We start from the raw sequence: 22795 nt of genomic DNA, 5'->3' as shown, positions 1-22795 counted from the left end.
TAGTTTGAGTGTAAAACTCTGTTGATCTGGAGCTTAGTACTATTGAGCTCAGCAGGACGGCTCCACTATACTGGGTGGGTTGCAGTTTTAATTTAGAGTGTCGAGCACAACCCTGAAACAAAACCGAAACAAGTAAAAGAAGGAGGTTTCAGGCTGATGGCCCTTTTGTTGGTTCTCTTCCACACAGGACAAAAATAGAGAAAGAGAAAAAGGAGCACGCTAAATTACACGGGATGATACGTACAGAAATAAGTGGGGCTGAAATAGCAGAAGAGATGGAGAAAGAGAGGAGGTTCTTCCAATTACAAATGTGTGAGGTAAGAGTGAACATTTTATTTCATTTTTATTTTCTGTGGCAAGTGCTGAAGTAAAGGGAATTTTGAAGCTAACCTGGATGGTTCCAGTTTTAGGAAGGAATTTCTTGCTTTTTACACAGTTATTTTATTCATGGTAAACTGGCATCCCATGAAGCCTTTGTGTGTGTGTGTGTTTGCGCGCGCGCGTGTGTGTGCGCAGATTATAAACAAACCAAATAGGCAAATCCTTTATGCAACTATTCCCATCCTAGGCTTAGGGGATTGTCTCCTGCGCCCATTCAAGTTGCCATCTGCTGCAGTATTGTTGAGAGATGGGGAAAAATAAAATCTCATTTTATTTGGTTAAGTAGGGAAATTTAACAGCTGTTGGGAAAGAGCTGTTCATGCCCTGAAGGGCTGCAATGAATTTGCTGCCTAGGGATTGTTCTGTAACGGTTCGGTTTAAAACTTGGTTGCTCTTTGCTTTTGTGTGGCAGTAGCCCTGTGTGGATTGTCCTTGAATCCACCTTTAGTAGGACTGGGAATGTGCTGCCTTTAAGTTCCCCTCGCCTCAGTGTAGTTTCTCTTTTCACTTCTTACATGCCAATTCTCTCCTCACATTTCTGGGCAGCTCTGATCATCATTTGCAAACTACGGTTGACAGTAACCTGCAAACTGTTGTTTGAAATAATGGATTGGAGTTGGCTTATAACTTGTAGTTTAGGGGCTACACAGTTTACCTATTTGGTTGTTGCAGCAAACGGTATATGTAGAATAAAGAGAAATGGAGGAGAGAAAACAAACATAAGAGGAGCCTTGCTGGATCAGGCCAATGACCCATCTAGTTCAGCATCCTGGCCTCTTAATTGCCAGCTAGATGCCCATGGGAAGCTCACAGAAGGGAGCTGAGTGGACCTGCATTCTCCCCATTTGTGATTCCCAGCAAGTGGTATTCAGAGGCATAGCGCCTCCAAGAGCGGAACATAGCTGTTGTGGCTAAGAGGCACTGATGAAAGGGAGAGATACAACACTGAGCTCTTAGCCTATGTCTGTCCCTCCAGACCATGATCTGAGGATTGTCTGAGTCGAACTGGTGTAGCAGAATATCTTCAGATTTGACAGTGTTAAGTTTCTTCTACTTGAAAGAATTTGACCAAGTGGATAATAATAATAATAATAATAATAATAATAATAATAATAATAATTTATACCCTGCCCATCTGGCTAGGCTTCCCCAGCCACTCTGGGCAGCTTCCAACAAATTATTAAAATACAGTAATCCATCAAACATTAAACACTTCCTTAAACAGGGCTGCCTTCAGATGTCTTCTAAAAGTCTGGTAATTGTTGTTCTCTTTGACATCTGGTGGGAGGGTGTTCCACAGGGTGGGTGCCACTACCAAGAAGGCCCTCTGCCTGGTTCCCTGTAACTTGGCTTCTCGCAGTGAGGGAACCGCCAGAAGGCCCTCGGTGCTGAACCTCACTGTCTGGGTTGAACGATGGGGGTGGAGACGCTCCTTCAGATATACTGGACTGAGGCCATTTAGGGCTTTAAAGGTCAGCACCAACACTTTGAATTGTGCTCGGAAACATACTGGGAGCCAATGTAGGTCTTTAAAGACTGGTGTTATGTGGTCTCGGCGGCCACTCCGAATCACCAGTCTAGCTGCTGCATTCTGGAGTAGTTGTAGTTTCTGGGTCACCTCCAAAGGTAGCCCTACATAGAGCGCACTAATAGGATGACAGCTATAGGAGTTTAGAAGCAGAAAACACTTGCATGGAGAAAATTAAGGCAGAAAGTTGGGGAGTTTTAGACACCATAATTAATATAAAAAGATGTGTTAGGAGCTCTGTGACATAGAGAGACAATTTTAATGTGTGGATTTGGGTTTGTTCTGGTTTTCCTTCTCTGGTATCTTATCCGCCACCATATAAAAGTACAAATAACTTTTCAGTCCTGAAATATCCACCAGAAATATAGCAACTCTTGATGTGGTATTGTAAGGTAGAAAAGTAAGAAAAAGCACTTGGTGTGTGCATAAAAGCTTATTGTAAGTCATATATAGTTTCTGTGGTACAGTCAAACCTCGGTTGTCAAACGTAATCCGTCCTGGAAGCCTGTTTGGCTTCCAAAATGTTCGACAACCGAGGCATGGCTTTTGATTGGTTGCAGGAGCTTCCTGCACTCAGCAGAAGCCGCATCGGATGTTCGGTTTCCGAAAAACGTTTGAAAACTGGAGCATTTACTTCCACGTTTTCAGTGTTCGGAAGCTGAAACATTCCGAAACGGAGGCTTTCAGAATCCAAGGTTTGACTATTTTTTAGTAGGGCTTCCAAAATGGAGAGTAGTTGATACTGTGCTCACATGAACAAAGCTGATTAGTGCTAGATGCTTAGGATCAATATACTTGGTCTTAATTTGTGAGGAGCTACTAAAGAAGATTTGTTTGCGCAGTAAATTAAACTTGAATCTGCTGTGCTGGAGACCTTACATTTAGTAAATTAATTAAAGGAAGAGGGAATAGCAGCACCAATGCAATCCCTTGCTTACATGAGCTGGGTGTCAGTCAGGGTTCCTTTACCTTTTCCTTTCACCAGGTGCCCACATTCATGGTGGGTGAGATACCATGATCAACAATGCAATCGTAAATCCACTCTGTTCGGTGTGACTCTCATACATTTCAACTAAGCTAATTTCCAAGCAAGTACAGTGGTACCTCGGGTTACAGACGCTTCAGGTTACAGACTCTGCTAACCCAGAAGTAATACCTCTGGTTAAGAACTTTGCTTCAGGATGAGAACAGAAATCGTGCTCCAGCGGCGCGGCAGCAGCAGGAGGCCCCATTAGCTAAAGTGGTGCTTCAGGTTAAGAACAGTTTCAGGTTAAGAACGGACCTCTGGAACGAATTAAGTACTTAACCCGAGGTACCACTGTATGCTTTAGATGTTAGGGCCAAACTACAACTGAAGTTGAAGACTTAGTTAGCCTTCACGTCATGATACCAGGTCTTATTCATATATTAAAAATGTCCCCAGTACTCAAGAGAATTATGGATACAATCATCTGAGAAATCCTCGGTGTGCCACAAATTGTTTAGAAATGCTCCTTGCTTTCAAAAGTAGTTTGTTTTATTTAAGTTATTCATTATATGCCGCTTTTCAGGGGGACCTCACAAAGTAGTTCACAAAAGACAAAAAGCAGTTTGTCGTGTGGCAGAGGGAGCTGCTGTACAGTGGTGACTCTGGTTACGAACTTAATTCGTTCTGGAGGTCTGTTCTTAACCTGAAACAGTTCTTAACCTGAAGCACCACTTTAGCTAATGGGGCCTCCCGCTGCCACAGCGTCGCCGGAGCACAATTTCTGTTCTCATCCTGAAGCAAAGTTCTTAACCCGAGGTACTATTTCTGGGTTAGCGCGAGTCTGTAACCTTAAGCGTCTGTAACCTGAGGTACCACTGTATAATAAAGCTTTGGATGTGCAGAACTAGTTCCTTGGACCATGGCCTGTCGTTCCACTTGCTTACATTAGATAGCTGAAGAAAACCTTTTCAGCGTTTGCTCCATCTGTGGTGGATTCCTCCCACCCCACCCACCAAAAAAATGCTGTTTCTTTTCTTTGAACTGTTCAGAATTAAAATGGTTTAATTGTCACTGGCTCTATGACCCTCATTCTGAAACAGTAATTAATAATTGTTTTTGTGTGCTTTTTTTTTTAACAGTACCTGCTGAAAGTCAATGAGATCAAGATTAAAAAAGGAGTTGACTTGCTTCAAAACCTGATCAAGTATTTCCACGCACAGTGCAAGTACGTTCTCTGTCTCTTGGTAACTGTATGCTCTCTGAAAACATTGTTCTTCCTACTTTCTCTGAGAGAATAGTTAGTAGCACTAATGCTTTTTTGGAGGTGACATGTACAAATCTGTCAAGCTCAGCCGTACGTATATTTCACTACTGTTCTTCCGTCAGACTGAATGGTTTAAAAGGTCAATTATGGTCGGCCGGGTGTATTATTACAAATGAAATGAGGCGTTGGGCTCAGATAATACCAAGCCATGCAGTTGTCTTTCATTCTTAATTTCCACATGGCCATTTGGCATGATTAGTAATCTGTGAAAAGGAATGAGGCATGTCAGCTATACCACCTCTCGTATTTTGCAGAATGTGTCTAGCGACTGACAGGAGTTCTGTTTCACAGGGGTGGGGAAAGCACACCATTGGGAACAGAGCGCCAAGAGCCCTGGCTTTTCACTCGTTTTTAGCACCCGCTTCCCAAAGGGTGGGTGTTTTAAAAGTGGGAGTAGAGTACTTAACAGCCAGTCAAGTCACCAATACACTTTATGTAGGAAGTTGCCTTATTCTGGATCAGAGCATTGATCCATCTATCTCTCAGTATTGTCTACACACTGATGTTCAGTGGCTGTCTGGGGTTTCAGACAGGGGTCTCTCCACCCCTGCCAGGAGGTGCTGGAAATTGTAAGAATAATGATAATAATTTATTATTTATACCCAGCCCATCTGGCTGGGTTTCCCTAGAACCTGGAACTTTCTGCTTGCAGAGCATATGCTCTGAGCTATGCCCCTTTTTCGAAATACGCATTCTGTGATTTGTTCCTTGCTGTACAGTATTGTCTTTTTAGAGTGGAATCATTTTTATGAAGCATTTTTTTTCAAATATACAGATGCAATAAAACCAAAAGCCCAGCAAAAGAAATGAAATGGCATACGGGATAAAGATCAAACAATGGGAGAGGGACAACCATAAAAATATATTCCAAATGCATAGTATTTACTGAGCATTTCAAAAAGAGGCCGCTGATGGTTGTTAAGTGCCTGGTATTAACAGGCAAAATAATGTTCCACCACACAATATGGAAAGTTTCAGACTTAGCATTGCCCTGTTTCAGACGTTTTTATTCCAAAGCAAAGGGTTTAAGTCCTGTAATGGACAATCATTCAACAACTGATTAAAAAAACAAGCATTATTTAAATGCGATATTTGTATTACTGCCTTCAGAAAGAGAAAGGAATTCTAGCTCAGTGTGTTGTTGAATGATTAGTCAGGTGAACGAGCATGGAACCAAAGGTTTCTTCTCCAGACCTTCCTTAGCTAAGGTAACACAGAGACAGGGAGAACGATAGAGAGATGGTTTTGTATAAAAGTCCCAAATCATAGATGACTGTGGATTCCAAATGTCAATATTTCAAAGGCAAAGCCTTTGTGTCTACCAGTAGCAGTAAATATAACCCTCCCAGTCAAGAGCTCCATAAGGGGATCCCTTATGCACATGGCGCTCCGACATGAATAACGCGCTCCATGTTTCTTTGCTGTCATTCAGAGATGACCGTAACATAAAAATGGGAAGGAAAGGCCTTTCTTTTTCTGCATATCTATGGAAGTTCTTAGAAGCACAAGCAACTGCCAAGTCTAATCTAAATATGGCTTACTTTGATGGCAGACAGAGCAATCCAAACTTCCTTTATGCTGGGGGATTTTGGGTGTGTGTGAAAGAGTTGAACTGTATGGAGGTGTCCCTTTGTTCAGTTTTGCCAGCTGAATCAGCCTCCTGCTGGCCACCAAATGGGCAGGTGGCAGGGAGGCCAGCTGGTAGTATTGCCATCAGTAGAGGCTCATGGAAAGACCTGAAACAGAGCAAAATGGGACTGAGCTAACCCAGGATTGTGGGCCACCTGGAGCTGGTGCAGGGATCAGATACTATTGCCTCTCTCCCAATGTTTTTTGCCATAACTGCCAAGAGCAGATGGTGGCAGTGGCGGTGCCACTCCGCAGAGTCACACCAGGAAGGGGGAAAGGGGTTAAGATTGCATCCTTAGTTATCTACCAGATTCAGTGCATATGGTGTGAACTATTGGCACTGTTCTCACATCTCACATAAAGCCACAAAAACTGGGTCATATACTGACTTACATGTTAATGAACCCATAGAAACCCAGGAGAATATAATATTGGATGTAAACAACTGTTGTGTGGCCATGATCCAAAGCAGGAGTTTGATCCAAAGCAGAGGCTTGACAACCATATGTCAGGAGTGCTCTGATGGTGTTTCCTGCTTGGCAGGGGGTTGGACTCAATGGCCCTTGTGGTCTCTTCCATCTCTATGATTCTATTCTATGATTCTATGAATGCGTTTCAGAAAATTGCACACAAGCAGACAGAGATTTCTTTGTGGTTTTGATTGCTGCAGCTCTCTCGGGCAGCAACAACTGAGAGGCAAGCTTGCCTTACTGGGCAGAACAGCAGTGAAAATCCTCAATACATCTGTATGGGCGCTGTTCCTTTACCTGAATTTAAATGACTACTATGGATGACAGTAAGAAACTCCAGAATGAAGTCATGAAGAACGTATTTTTATTTTACGTAAGAGAGAATACTTGTCCCCTTTTATTTTGAAACCCCTTTGTACAATTTCAGTCTTCTTGCTTTTCGTTAAGTTTGGGTTAGTTGGTAAAGTAGTGATGGCAAAATATTGTTGCATCAGATATCGCAACGGGGATATTTTAATCAGCCCCTTTCCCAAAAACATCAAATAGCATTTTTCCATTTCCTCATTTGAATTCTGCTCTTGTCATGAAAATCTCTAAGACAAAAATCCCACAGGAGCCCAAGAGATATAGGTCAACTGTCCTCTTCCCTAAGACTATTGAATTTTGCCTGTTCCTTTTGTTTCACAAAAAGGTGTAGATTCCATATCGCAGAGGTGCCTAAAGGAAATGTGTTTTGTCATCAAGTTTTTTTTACAGATTTTCACATTTAATTAGTGTGTTGCGTGTGCACACACACACACACACTGATCGATGCTTTGTCTTTTCCGTTCAGGAAATTTCAGGCATCTTAAATTAATTTTATACTCCTTTTTATTTTATTTTTCTTCCAAAGCTTCTTTCAGGATGGCCTGAAAGCAGTTGAAAGTTTAAAACCATCGATAGAGAAGCTCTCCACAGATCTCCACACAGTAAGTAACCATATCTCCCTCATATTACTTATTACATTTGCTTTCCAACTGGAGACTCCAGAGAGTCTCATAAAATTAATAATAAATTCCATCTAAAAAAACAAAATAAAGCCACAAAAAGCAGCACACACCTTCACAACTTTTAAAAATTTCAGCGGGGAAAGAGATGGACCCATAAAGGAACAGTATTCAGGAGAAAGTGGAGAATAGAATGAAAGAGAGAGAAAAGAAACACAACTTTTAAATTATGAGCTCAAAACGGCTATCTTGCAGATGGGCAAGGTTTAGCAAACCTGGAGGAGGAGCAGTAGAAAGGGCAGTTCTCACCTAATCTAGCAGCAGCCATGTGATGGTATTTTAGCCAGCCAGCCAGCCTGGCTCCCTCCCTCTCCTAGTTCTGTCTTGCAGGGCATTTGGTCTTATTGTATGGCTGTTGTGGGGGGGGGGGGGGGGAGGAGATTGTCCAGTGGAACCAGAAGCATCTGTGTGCTGGTGCCTGAACATGTGAAGGGGAGAGCAGGGCCTTCCTGGCTTTCCCCACTCCCAGGTGTCAGTGGATGTGCTGCTTAAGGGTACAGGAGCATTACCTCTTTATCAAGGTTTGTACTGACAAGTAGAAGCCCTCCCAGTTTATTTCAAGCTTTTGTTGTGTCTTCGCTGCAGATTAAGCAAGTGCAGGATGAAGAAAGAAAGCAATTAATTCAACTTAGGGACATTTTAAAAACCGCACTTCAGGTTGAGCAGAAAGAGGTGAGCATGTAAGGTGATTTAACACACTTTTTTTTTTTTTTACTAATTTAATGGGAACATTTATAGTTTTAGTGGTTGTATGAATTTGTTCTGGGTTCGAGGTGATCTTGTTAAGGTTTCTGCAAAGCTTCTCTCCACCCCACCCCCACCCCTATTTCTTGCACAAAGGCTTAATTGCTTGCCTTGCACTTGGGTGTTACGGTAGAGAATCTGGAAATGTTTGGCTGGTTTTTTTGTTTTTTTTTTAAGAAAAAATAATCTGGGAGAGTTCATGTTTTGTGTCTATGTGATGGCTTTTGGAATAGTTCCCAGAGAGGAATAAAAGTGAAAAACAGATTTTGCCTGAACGTGTCAAATCTATGCAATTTGTTCAAAGACCAGTGCTATACAGGGATGAGGGAACTTGTGACTCTTCAGCTGTTGTTAGACCCCCCAACTTGCATCAGCCCCAGCCAGCATGGCCAATGCTCAGGAATGCTGGGAGTTGTAGTCCAACATCTGGAGCATAGCTGTCAACTTTTCCCTTTTCTTGTGAGGAATCCTATTCGGAATAAGGGAATTTCCCTTTAAAAAAAGGGAAACGTTGACAGCTATGATCTGGAGGGCTGCAGCCTCTCCATCCCTATACTATGTGGTGGGTCCTGTATCACACTTGAATAAACTATGTGGACTTTCAGACAAAAAGCACACTTCTTCATGGTCTCAATGCAGTTCCTCCTAAGCGTTCTGTGTCTGTGCAGAGCTTCCTTCTTTGTTTTAAAAGAAATTATATCATCAATAAGATTGTGCATATTTGTGCATGACACCTTCAAAACGGAAAAAACCTCTTTCACCCACATTTGCCTCTATTGGCAGAGCAGTTTATTTGTTATGAGATACCATCCCCTCCCCAAAGCTGTAACCTGTGGAGCTTTCTTAGAATGTTACATATGATGGATTGAATTCTGTCTTCTTCAAGTCCGTTTGTGGAGGAGACTGGACAGTTATGCGTAGAATTGTTGACCAATGAAAACTCACAAAGGGCAGTGGAGAACGAGAAGATTCTGTTGCTAAGGCAGAGGATCATTCCTTACTCAAATTAAGGGCCTTCCGCTCCCACATGTGTATAACCAGAATGATCATAACCACTGGGCAACATCTCTAGACGCAGCCAACCCCTTAGTCCACTTAGCAATCCAGTCCACATGCTGCCTTAGAGCCTTCCATTCTTGAGGAAAGATTGTGAGCCCACAGGCTTGAATTCCCTCTCCTGGGCTCCATCACATTCTTGTGGGTTGGAGAGCTTTAAAGCAGCAATTCTCCGGCCCTGAGTTTAACATACCAGCGACTCTCTGCTATTTCCTGTTGCCTGCAATTGGGCCCTGGGGAGCATGAAACCCTTGGTGGCTAGAGGCTGAGTGTTTCCGGGGGTTGTGGCCCAGAGGTCTCCGGTTCAGCACATTCATAACCATTAAGTTCAAGCCAACAGGGCTTGAGTCCAGTGTGTCCATAGGCTTTCGCCACTAGTTTCCCCAATTTAGTTGGCATGTCTCCCTCTTTGAAAGTGTTGAGGGTGGCTGCTTGTAAGTCACACCAGTGATTGGGTTGACTTCTGGGCATAGGCTGCTAAAGAGGCAAGATTACTCAACTGGAATGAAGAACATTTGGCCTCTTCAGTAGTGGAGCTTCAAAGAAATCTGTAGCTGTTTACGCAGCTGTGTGTATATGGCCATATTGGGTTTTTTTTTGGCTTATGGTTTTCAATCCTGAGCAGGAGTTTTGGTTGAGACAAAGGGTGGTATTCAGCTAAGTGTTATCCAGAGTAGCCCAATTGAAATTAATGGACTTGATTAAGTTAGGTCCATTAATTTCAGGGGATTTACACTAAGTAAAACTTAGTGAATGTCGTCTAGAATGTCCCCTAGGGGGACAGTTTCCATTTCTGATTAGGATGAACCACCTTATGCTTCAGAAGCATGGAGTAAAGCATTTAAAACTATATGTCTAATTAGATTCTCTCGTATCTGATGCTGTTAGATTTAAAAGTGTATGCTGAGTGGCTTTCAAGTGCTCTTGGCTGCACATCCCCAGGGTACCCCAATGGTATGCATGAAGCAAGGTCATGGAAAGTCGCTACCCCTAAAATGAATGGAAAATGATTTTTTGTGCATAGATAATTTGGATACCTAGTTTTGGGTACATGCACAAAAAAGATACCTTCAGATCTGTGCTATTAGGGCATTAATGTGTCTTAAACCAAGTCAGACTCCCTCTGGTGTACTATCCAATACTGTTTTGTTTTTTGCACTGCAACTGATCTTTTTTTCTTCCTAAAATGCATTTGCCTTTTGTGACCGAAGTCTAGGAGAGTAAGTCCTTTGAATGTTTTTGTAAATGGTACATTGCATGATTGTCATGTGCATTTCAAGTAACTGGTCTTCTTTTCTGAAACATAATCTGTTGGCCTAATCGTTTCATATTTTGCAAATTGTGTGAACATATTTTAGCTATTTAAAGGTGGATAAATTAAATCAAGGCAAAGCACATACACTGGTACTGATCTTAATTCTTTGAGTGCTGGTCCTTCTATAGCCAAAATGGCATCATCCACTCACAAGAGGAAAATATTAGCAGGCATTGGGGGAACACCAAAGTTTGGAATAAAATAAAATAGAATAAGATCTTTCAACAAAAGTCCTTGTGGCAAAAACAGCCTAATGGAAACTGAGCATGCTCAGTGGAATGTTGAATGACTGTTGGGTGGAAATTTGAAAAACAAAACAGGAGGAGGGGGGAATGGAATGCAGTGTCTCAAATCCTTAACTGGAGCACTTCACACTGCAATGTTTAGTTGCAGGTCAGGCTAGTTTGAAAATTATTTCCTTTGCTGAAATCCAGTTGCTTGGCTTTTGTCCGTCTGTGAGTCCCTTGGGCTCTCTTGTATTTCGTGTTGTGAAGGATGCCTGAGAGATCTGTTTGTTCATAGATTAATTGACATGTATGTTGTCCCTTTTGAGTATTCATTGTTTTAAATATTCAGATGTATACTTAATTACTCCTTGAGAGTCCATTCTTTTCCCTTGTAAGCAAAAGCTGGCTTATCAGAAGATACATTCGCATTAAATTCATAACTGAATTATTGGGAGCCGGTTTTTGCAAAGTGTATGCAGCAAGATCGCAACATAAAAACCTATGAATTTCTGCTTAATCAAATTGCTAAACAATTGTGCTTTAGTGCAATGAGATGCTGTATTGAGCTAAATTAATGGTTGCAGCAACGCTTGAGTCGCTACCGATTGTATGTGCTATTTAGAAGTCTAGAGGGGTATTCAAAGAAGTTAGTTTTTGCAGGGTAGTCATGATGGGACTGTCAGATCCACAGGATTGCCCCAGCATCGTGCTTGCAGTTGAAAACAAATTGTGAATGCTTTGTGACCTGACTTGTGTATCGTACTGACCTGCGCATTAAAGCCTTTGCCAAAAACTTGAGCTGCGAGTCTTGAGGGCCTGGACAACCAGGTATTTTTGACAGTGGCGATGCCTGGATTTTAAGTGGCCCATTTTGCTGCAGAGTGAAAAAAAGAAAAAGTGAAAGTTGCTTATGGATGATTTGTCATCATCCGAGCTGGTTGGGCTGTGAATAATGGGAATGTGATGGAGTTTCGAGCTGGGATTGAAACAGTGGGGGTTTTTTTGGTAACCAATCTACTATTTTTTGCCTTTAGGATTCTCAGCTCCGTCAGAGTACGACTTATAGTTTACATCAACCTCAGGGAAATAAGGAACATGGCACTGAAAGAGATGGCAGCCTCTATAAGAAAAGTGATGGGTGTGTATGCTTTTTCTTTTCTTTTTTTTAAGTGATGAGTACAGTGGTACCTCGGGTTACATACGCTTCAGGTTACATACGCTTCAGGTTACAGACTCCGCTAACCCAGAAATAGTACCTCGGGTTAAGAACTTTGCTTCAGGATGAGAACAGAAATCGTGCTCCGGCGGCGCGGCAGCAGCGGGAGGCCCCATTAGCTAAAGTGGTGCTTCAGGTTAAGAACAGTTTCAGGTTAAGAACGGACCTCCGGAATGAATTAAGTACTTAACCCGAGGTACCACTGTATGTAGCTTTGAAAGAAAAGTTAGAAAAAGAGCTTGGCAGTCTTTTGCAACAATACGAGTCATACCAAAAATTTAGATCTCCTTCTCTCTCTTTTTTTTTTTAAAAAAATAAACAGAATCAGAAAAGTGTGGCAGAAGAGGAAGTGCACGGTTAAAAATGGTTTCCTTACAATTTCCCATGGTACAGTAAGTATTTGTTTATAGTACTCTATGCACACAGCCTGTTGCTAATAGGGGGGAAAAGCCAAATTAGGCTGCCTCTGTATTTATAGTTACAGTATCAGCCAGATTCCTTAACGGAGCATGTTCATTGAGATCACTTAACTTTTCGAAAAAGCAACAACTTGGCCAAATTGCTATGAGAATTAAATACACGCCCACTCGTTTGTTACCGTGCCTGATGATGGGTTATGAAAACAACCAAATGTTTTACTATGTTGTTAAAAATAATGAGCTCTTGTTCTGGGCAGATGGATGAGGAAAGTATAAGTGATATGCTCTGAAAAATAATCTGCTATTGTGGCATCATGTTTGTAGGAGGAATCCTTTTAAGTGAAGAGTTCCTGTTGTTTTTAAAGTAAGTGATTGGGTCTAGAGACACAGGGAGCTGCTTAATACTGAGTCAGACCATTGGGCCATATTTTCTAACCAGACTGACGGTGGCTTTCCGGGGTTTGGGGCAGGATCTCTCCCAGCCCTATTTGGCGATTGAACCTTGGGACCTTTTGCATGCAAAGCAGATTCTCTGCTACTGACCTGTGACCTTTACCCATCTCAGCTAGAATGAAAGCTGTTAATTCGAACTTTCTAGGCCAGTGTTAGGATGGAATGTATTTTTTATTATTATTATTTTGCCATGTAATCTTTAAATCAGTTGAGGAAACAAAATAAAATCTAATCTTGTTGCCCGGATATATTATGCTAAACCACAGTGCTTTTCCACAGTTAAATATTCCATGAACAATAATGCAGATAAATATATCGTTTATACTACCTAGAAGGTTTGTTATTTTATTTTATTTTATTTTATTTTATTTTATTTTATTTTATTTTATTCATTAATTAAATTTATAAACCATCCCTTCCATCACAAGATCTCGAGGCGGTTGACAGAATAGGCTTAAGACGAAAAGTCAGGTAATGCCATCCATAATATCGCCCGGCTGCGAGTGTGAAGGTCGCTCCCTGCAAGACCCTTTCCACTTGGCCTAGGGGGCAGGGCCCACACTCACCAGCCCTACTGAAGAGGCTCCTCATGAGTCTGGAGGAACATCGCCTGGCTATTGTTTTATTGATTTATTGATTTAATATTCTGTACACCGCTTTCAGATTTTTATTAAAAATATAAAGCGGTATAGAAATTGAAAAAATATAGAATTCGTATCTGCTTAAGGTACCAGTTTTAACTAACACAAAAAACCTGTTTGGCTTTTTAGGTACACCTCTAAGGGTGTTAAAAAGGTCATTTAACTGAAAACGTTAATGGGACTGGTATTTGCTGGGCAGACAGGTTACATAAGAACATAAGAAGGGCCTTGTTGGATCAGACCAATGGCCCCATCTGGTCTAGCATCTTAGAATCATAGAATTGTAGAGTTGGATGGGACCATGACGGTCCTCTAGTCCAACCCTCTGCAATGCATGATTTTTTTTTGTCCTAACATGGGGCTTGAATCTTGATCTCACCATGGCAAGCCAGATACCTCTGGACACGCATACAACAGCCCTCTCCTCTGTTTGCCTTCCAGCCACTGATATTCAGAGGCATTCTTCCTCTTAATACTGGTGATAATACCTAGCCACTGTGAATAGCAGCCGTTAAGAAATATTATTCATTCATTCATTCATTTATCTAATGTCATTTTGAAGCTGCCCATTCCTCAGCGTGGCATGGAAAAATAATATCTGCGCTGTGTGACTGTCTAAATATTCATAGTCTGTATAATAATAGATTCATCGCGTGACCTACTGTGTAATATTTGTAATGCTTGGCCTCAAAAGACATACGTTTTAGCCCCCGTTTCTTCTTCCACATAGAAATGCAACCAACAGTGTGTGTGTGAGACAGAAGGTCATGGAATTAGATTTTATGATGCTTGTATTGTTATGTTCAGTTATCATTTAGACAATGTTGTTTAAAGAACAGCTGTTTTGTTTTTCAAAAAAACAGAATAAGAGATATATATTTAAAACTTTTTAATTTAAAAATAGTATTTAATTTTTTTAAACTATTCTTTTTTCACAACCCTGCTTGATACCTAAAATGGGAAAGAAGCAGTGAAAGACGATTATTTTCCTGTTTTCTCTTTGCCTTTAACATTTCTGCACAGCTGTACTTTGCCATATGTCCTCTTTTTAATGGTTAGAGTCATCATAGCGATCCATAGTTAAAAGTAGAAGTCTTCTTTTTTTGCTCTTCAAAATATGGCAACCCTGCTTTCTACCTTTTTCAAGACAGTTACCTCTCTATACTTTCCCCCTTTTTTCTCATTTCATACTGGCTTATTTCAGATGAGCTTCAAACCATATCTTGGGGTGGGGGTGAGGGTTATGAACAAACTTACTTCTTAACACATTCTCATTTCCTTCCCCTTGCACATGGCTTTGCTGACATCAGTTTCCTGTTTATCACTAACCATTGCTTGCCGTAAATTCCAAATTGGCAAACTATAATTAGCACTTGTTCTCCCAGCCAGAATCAACTCTGCCGCTTCAAATGATGGTTTCTAATTCTATTTTTGAAGCATGTGTTAGCTTGCTAATTTGGGCGTAGCGACAAGCTAAGGTTTGTGTTTCACAGGAAACTGTAGAGAGCGCCACACGTAAAAAGGGGAGGGGGGGAGCATGCGAAACTGCAGTTTGGTTTCCAAACCATGGTGTGAGTGTGAAGGTTTATCTTAATCGAGCCACTGACTTTTCAAAACTGCTTTACCTAGGACTTATTTCCAATACTTCCAATACAGCACAACCCTACGCATGTCCACCTTGAAAAAGTCTCACTGTGTTTAAGTTGCAGCCTTATTCAGCTTCTGTATAGGAAACTAAATATGGATATGGTTTTTTCATATTCTTTTTACACAATAACATTTTCTGTATAAAATAGTTGTTGCAGGTGAAGTGGTCCCCAATTTCCAGCACTAGATGGATTTTAAATATGTTTTGCAAAGTAAAAACTAAAAGGTTGGGGTTGCAGTCCAAATTCCGGGTTGGTTTTTTGAAAATCTCATGTGCCAGAGTGGATACAGTTTGTTCAAACATGGATGGGGTTGATAGACGGACTGTCTTTTGATCTGATTGTAAATACTTTTCTCCCAAGATCTAAATTAATTCTTCTTTCTTTCACTGTTTGTAGTTTTAATTGTATTAGGGCCTTCTATGCTTTTCTGGGAGTACCATCTTTACAGCAGGAATGGAAATAATTTATATGCTATGCACATAGTTGATAATTCTCCTTGGACACTGCTAGAAGTCACTTCTTTGTTGGTTATGGCCCCGAGTTTGTGCAGACTTTTTTCTGTCTGGTGAAATAGATAGTCTCAAAATACAGACTTCGTGTAGTTGGCTTACAATACACATAGGTACTAAAGGAGCAACACTTGTCATCTCTTGTGCTTTTACCAGCTGATAAATATTGGCTGGTGCCTTCTAGCAAGCAGGAATGAAGATCAACACGATTGAAATTTATTGTTCTCTATCAGTAAGAACAATTTAGCAGTTCATGAGTAACCATTCAACATATTTTGATCTTTGCATCCCACCCTATTGTCACTTGGGACATTCTACCACACATTTGCCAGCTGTGTGGCTCTCAAGTTTAAAAAGCCCTTTTTTCCAGTATCCAATCAGGACAGCTAACCAGATGCAGAAATTCTGGTACTTGCAAAATCTGCACTTTTCTCAGATACTACATGCTTGATGCATTTCAGGGATTGAGGTTACTTTGCCTTAATGCATATTAAGAATCATCAGAATGGCTGCCTGCCCTAATTTCTTCCTTGAACAGGTGCCTGTGGCTCCTTGCCCTTTCAGGACAGTCCTCTGACAAACTGACTAGATTGGCTCTTTTTATGGTTTTCAGCTTTTCAGTCCCCATCTGCATTTTGCTGTGGCCCACAGAACTGTTTAAACTATTCTTCCTCTTTGGCATTTTGGTGTGGTCATTCACACTAAAGGCATCATTCCTTGTTTTCCGCTGTGTTTTGTTGGGTCACCTGCCATTGTTGCTGTGTTAAGGCCTTCCAAATGTTATTTCCCACGTCTGGTAGGCCTTGCCTTTAATGCCAGATATATATCAGTACATGCACGGCTACTGTGTAGTGGGTAAAAAGGAACACACATGCGGAGAACCACTCCATTAGTATGACCATAGTTGGTCTGAGATTGTGCGCTGGGTCATCAAATTAGCTCCTGTTCTGAGTTACACTGGCTCTTGAACTGATCTTGGTCTGGGGCAGTTCCATTTTTTTCTGACCTTTCACGTTCTCTAAGGTGTGCATTGTGCCTCCCAGTTCCCATGTTGTAGAAAGGAAGATTGTCCTTTTTCTTCCTCCTGCAAGAACATTAGATGAGCATTCCTCTATTCATGTGCGCTTTAGCTCCGGTGCAATTATGTTGATCTAGTTATGTGGGATAGCCTTGTTTTTGCTATCCTTAACTTGGGTCATCCTTCCACCCCAAATTGCATTGCCTTTCAAAACTTAAGTGATTTTGTGCTATAAATGCCACCCACCTTACCCCTCACTCACATACCACTTCACCCCGGCTACTTCTAACATACAAACAGATTCTGCTATTTTTTCTTGTCTCTGTCAGTTATTGCTACACATCTTCCTTTTCAAATACCAAAGCTGGAGATGGATTCTGAAGATTACCTTTGTTTCTAAAAAGAGAGTAAGGTTGATCCAGTGGATCAGATAGGAACTTTCCATTCTCCAGAATCTAAAGGAAGAAATGCCAGGCCAAAGAATGTTTTACATGCACCAACTTCTCTGTTTGCTGTGCCAACATTATAATGTCATTGTAGTGTAATGTTATGGTGCAGCTCTGAATTCAGCAGTTAGTCTGCACAGCCCTAATCTCTTGACCTGCTGTTTTCAGTAAAACCCTTCAGGTCAAGTTTCTAATTAAACGCAATGGAAACTGTGGCCAAATACGTTTCCTAGTCATTTAAATTGTCCTTTGTTGTTATTGTGGTTGTGGTTAAAAATGGAAAATAAAACAGTGATTGTTTTCTTCTCGGTTACGCCTGCCCTGTTTTAATTAGTTTCATCTTTTATTTCTCTAGAGAAACATTCAATTATCTTTCGCTTCACAAAGAGACATGGGGCTAATTTTCACTTTGTTGTGTTTTGTTGGTGTAAATATATTCACACTTGGTGCAGACTAGGCTCTGTCCACACGACAGCGTTCACGGATACTTGGGCTGCTGTTTCCGTGCATGCATTTGTGCATCTCCATCCACACGCAAAGTGCTTTCAATTTTATGCCTCCGAAATGTAGCTTGACGTCCTGTCTGCCCTTGTAGCTGGTGCTTGAATGGGATGTCTTCCTTCTCTGTGTTGCTGCCCACTTCCTTCAATTAGTGCTTCCTCACTCACTGTAAGTTCTCGAAACCTGAGGTCCATTGTGAACATGCATGCTATTTGCTTAGCTGCAGGTGCCCACTTTCCAATTTTTATTTTTGTAATACAAGTTTTCCAATATGCCAGGTTTGTGCAAATCAGTCGTAAAAAAAATAAATTTAAAATACAGGTGTGGTGCTCTAAGCAAGGAAATCTGACGGTTCCCCTGTAGGCATGAAAACAGCTGTTTACCTGTGCCATGCACCTTTAAAATGCTTTTTTTAAAAAAATACAGGTTTTCTAATATATTAAATTTGCTCAAAAGAGATGTAAAAAAAACGTGTGTCGCTCCAAGCCAGGCAAAGAAAGATTGGGAATCACTTTCATTAAAGCCCCTGTGTTGGGAAGTTTTTAATGCTTGATGTTTTGCTATGTTTTTATATATGCTGTAGCTTCTCCTCCTCCTCCTCCCCCTCCTCGTTTTCTTTCCTGCCTCCTGTACCTGCAAGGACATATGTCATTTTTATTTTTAATACAGCTGGTTATGCAAGAGTAATTCCAGGCAGAAGAGTTGTTTTAAAAACAGTAATAATGCAAATGTGCCTTCAGGAACAACTGGTGGTAACAGACAGGCCTTTGGTTTAGATTGATAGAAACAAAATGGAAACAGGAGGTGGCGACAGACCACACCCAGTGACACATTATCACACTTAAAAAAGAAGTCCATCCACACAATGCAATTCAGTGCATCTGCAGTGGATAACATACCATTTTTATATTGTATATTCTTCTTTTACTGGATTATCTGTGGCCTGGGGAAGTACCAGTTGCTGCAAAAAATCGAGATGCAAGCAGCTTCAAATCCATCTTACACTCTAGTGTTGATGAGCCCTAAATGTTTTTGCTCCCATGCCTTAACCATGTGTAAAATCTGAATGCAATCGTTTGGTGTAAACCAGCCCATAATGTTCTCATAAACCAGTCATGATGAAAAGATGTATCCTTAGGAAGAGGAATCCACCATAGCCTTGTTTTTGCAAATATTTACTCGTACCATAGTTGTCAAGAGTTGAATACATGAAAAAAAAATCTCTGTTTGCCTTTACTGTTTATGAAACGTGCCACTAATATTCGTGTGTAATGTCCGACTGCAATAGTCAGTATGAGTTTTTCTTCACGCTGCATCTTTTGGAACTGCTTTGTCTTATGTTTTTATGGTAAATATTTGCATGTAATGTTAATTGTGTCAGTAACTCTTAATGGTTTATTTGTCTCTAGTGTCAGTCGGAGAGCCAAATGTTACCTTGTCCTTTGGATCCTTTACAAGAGTTCAAATCATTTTAACTTAGTCTAATGCACCTTTGTTACCAAAGTAGATGCTCCCTGTATCGGCCAAGTGTTGCAGCAGGAGGATGTGCTCACGAGTAAATTATAGCGCTCACACAATTATTTCATAGAGCATAAATGGCAGTGGTGTGAGTTGTACCCATCGACTATATTTCCGAGTGGAACTTTAGAACTAAAGTAAATTTATCCAGCCATTCTTGACCTGCTTCCCAAGGCTCCCATCTTTCTGAGGTGTAGACACATCTTAATATTGTACAGTGGTACCTTGGTTTACAACCATAATCTGTTCCGGAGGTCCAGTTGTAAACCAAAACAGGTTGTAACCCAAGATTTGCCTTTGCCAATGGGGCCTCCCCCCCAAAATTGGTTGTAAACCAAAAAAAGGGACACACACTTCCGGGTTTGACATGGTTGTAATCTAAAACATTGTAATCGAAAGCGGTTGCAAACCAAGGTTACCACTGTAATACAGGAAGTAGCAATTTGCCCCGTTCCATACAGTTCAGATTGCTGTGAATTTGCCCTAGATCTAATTGTTTCCACTTCCTGTGGCTTATTCAAAAGAACTGGATATCTGCCTATTTTGGTAATTTCCATGGGCATATTTTGGGTGTCTTGTATGCAGGAGGATTCTCCCTTTTGAAATCCATGACAACAGGAAAGTCTTTATTCTTTATGCATTTTTACTAAGGGATATTCCTTTTTGTTTTGTTTTCTTCTTTAATCAGGCAAACCGGCCTCCTGCAAAGCTCAATCTGTTAACTTGCCAAGTGAAAACAAACCCAGAAGAGAAAAAATGTTTTGACCTCATATCACGTAGGTTTGTTGTAGGTACTTTCTATTAGTTAGTTCTAAAAATCTCCACATTGTTTCAGGGGGGGAAACAAGTTAATGGTGAGATTCCAAAATTCAGTCTGATACATTTGGAATATGTTACTATCAGAGCTTGCTTTGTTTGAACACTTTTGCCTTTCATATATTTCACATATCATTCTTATATGTTTGTCACTATAAACTATTCGTTTATATGTCTCAGTTTTTGTTGCTGTATTAGCCCTCATTGGGTGCCCTATTGAGGTTATTTTAGCTATGCTTTCCTGATTTCTCTGCAGAACCAAATCTCAAAATCATTCATGAAGCCTGTATAGAATATATTGTTGAAATATTATCAGAAAGGTCATGTAATTATAAATAACTAATGTTTACCACCATTACTTTTCTTGATCATGGGGGTGTCTTCTTTCAGAACCGGGAGTGTTGTAGCATCTTACACATATAATACGTTTTTTACATTCTTTATTGAAAGATAAAAAGATATATAAGTCACGATCATACTGTGCAAACTGGGGTATGTGTGTGTCATTCTCTTCCTCACACCTTCCTCTCTTGAATATGCCAACATTCTGCCTCTACTTTCTTTGATACAGATGTTCTTTTCTTTCATTTTCTTCTAGATGCAAAATTACCACTGTTCTTTCAGTATAGGCCACTTGTTCCTTGAGCCAGCTACAACATTTAGCCATTCATTCTTCTGTTTACGGTCTGCCCCTTTTTCTGTAGGTTCACCAAATCTGACTTTCTAGTTAGGAACATGCTCTGATCCTTGCAGCTCCCCACATGGCTAATATCCACAGGTCATACTACACCTGCCCATTTAAGATTTTGGGATTCAGATCAAAATGGCTACCTTTCTCTTGAGGAATCTTTCTGAACTAGATCAGGTACACGATAAATCCCATACTTCTAACACTGTCATACTTCTGACATTCCTCGTCCTTCATTTAGTTCTAGGGGGTTTCCTGTTTTGCTCACTGACCACCAAATTGTTATGTTGCAGCCAGTCTTATTGCATATGTTCTGGAGAACCTTTCTATACTTCGTATCTCCCAAAGCAATGGGTGGGGGACCTCCAGATGTTGGACTACAACTCCCATCAGCCCTGTTAGCCATGCTGGATGAGGTTGATATGGTCCAACAACATATGGAAGGCCAATGATTTCCTAAGGCATCTTTTCTCTACATATTTTTTTACAATTACGCCGTCCTAAGCTTCTCATGTTGATAGCTGTGCCAAATTATATAGTTCATAACTGGGGCTTGGATCCATATGTCCAAGAGGGAGATGGGGAGATGCTCCCACTCAGATGTGGCTACTGGAGTTTCCTTTTTCTCCAGTCCCCCTGCGTCTCCCCACAAGCTGCTCTTGAGAGTCTCCTGACCTTCTCAAACCACTTCTCAGAGGGCTGCCAGCCCAGGTGGGTGGGGAAGAACCTGCATGAGTGGCTACAGCAGGGTCTTTAGATCCAAGCCATCGCTCTCTCTTTACAAAGGCAAACTTTCTAAACAAATTAGTTTGCAAATACAACTTTGCTGCCAACGTAGAATTCCAAACGTTTTAACTGGATACAACACGGGAATCACGGCTGTTTGGTCATGCCTATCAGCTTGTCCATGTGATTGCTTCTCTTCAGTTGTTACTAGAAAGGTGTGACACACAAACACAAAGCAATGGCTTCTGTGCTGTTCTGGTAGTGTATGAGTCAGGCCTCAGTGCTGGTCCATAGCAAACACACTGTTTTTAATCCAGGACTCCACACACAGAGAAATAAGCAACTGCATGGACTTGAGGTTTCTGGAGAAGTGGAAATATGCAGGCACTTCCAGCCAGTAGAGGCTCAGCTTGAGCCAACAGGTGTGACGTACGCTATGATGCAATCCTCTGAGATGTAGCCATAAGACTGTAAAAGTCTTTTATAATAGCTTTCAGAGGTCTGCTTAGTTGTTTCAAAGGTCTCCTTTAATGTGAGAGAGCAACCTTGGGAAATGTTTGAAAATTCTTTCCAATTTCACGTGCTGTGGACTTGTGGTTGCACTAAATTGAGGCATTTTTTATCATCATGTTTGGCTTGACATTTCTTAATTGGCGGGTGTTTCCACCCCCCCCCCTCCAAACAACACCATGGAAATAAAAATCAAATGTTACAAAGCAAAGTGGCAAAGAAAAAAAACACCCAAGTGAAAAGCAGGCAAGGGTGCTATCAGGGTTCTAGAAAGTAAAATAAAACACAGCTCCTTGTATTGCCATGGTTGGAAGGTGGAGGAAAAAACTGCTGGAAGTGAGTCAGGGGGAACTTGTGCTGTAAAATAAAAATAAAGTCCTTACTAGATCAGGTTCATCAATCCCAGCATCCTGTTTCCAACAGTGGACAGCAAAATGCTTTCAGGAAGCCCACAATAATGCATGTCATTATTTTGAGCATTTTTATTTTTTTTAAATGGAAGACTTCCCCCATCTGAGCAAGAGCACTCACATTCCAGGTATATTAGGGAAATAGGATGGATGGAAAATAGTTACACAACCAACAGTTGCTGATGGTATCATTGTATTAACCCCTGCATTGCTGAACTAGTTCTGAGCAAACATTTGCAATAACTTTTCTGTTGGTGGTCTTTGGTCTGATCAAATAAGCAACCATAGCAACAGGGAAGTTATACATGAGCCTGCTGCTTAATCCTACTTGCATCATCTGCATATATGGGTGATTTTAATCCTGGGCAATATATTGCCCAGTTAATTTAACTCCAGTAACAACCACCAGTATCTGGTACATGAGTTTCGGAAAGGGTCATGACTGTTATGATGAGATGAACTATTCAAACGTTTTTGGGAGTCGACACTAGAAACATTTTATCTTCCTGTAGATGACCGAACGTATCATTTCCAAGCAGAGGATGAACAGGACTGTCAAATGTAAGTTGCATTAATAGTGGTTTTTGT

The 22795-nt window shown here is 40.9% G+C and overlaps 1 protein-coding gene across 5 annotated transcripts in view; it reads left to right on the top strand.

The window, feature by feature from the left end:
- Window positions 1-22795, top strand: part of ASAP2 (ArfGAP with SH3 domain, ankyrin repeat and PH domain 2) — a 97257-nt gene that overhangs the window by 48162 nt on the left and 26300 nt on the right. For all 5 annotated transcript variants that reach the window (XM_079969744.1, XM_079969745.1, XM_079969741.1 and 2 more), the window contains exons 6-13: window positions 188-317; window positions 4016-4101; window positions 7192-7267; window positions 7931-8017; window positions 11722-11825; window positions 12226-12295; window positions 19746-19833; window positions 22720-22768. In XM_079969744.1, coding sequence (XP_079825870.1) covers window positions 188-317; window positions 4016-4101; window positions 7192-7267; window positions 7931-8017; window positions 11722-11825; window positions 12226-12295; window positions 19746-19833; window positions 22720-22768 — 690 coding nt within the window. The remainder of the gene's footprint in view (window positions 1-187; window positions 318-4015; window positions 4102-7191; window positions 7268-7930; window positions 8018-11721; window positions 11826-12225; window positions 12296-19745; window positions 19834-22719; window positions 22769-22795) is intronic.

This window comes from Podarcis cretensis (assembly GCF_951804945.1).
Source record: "Podarcis cretensis genome assembly, chromosome: 3".
Classification (NCBI taxonomy): Eukaryota; Metazoa; Chordata; class Lepidosauria; order Squamata; family Lacertidae; genus Podarcis; species Podarcis cretensis.
This window is presented reverse-complemented; position numbering and strand designations above follow the sequence as displayed.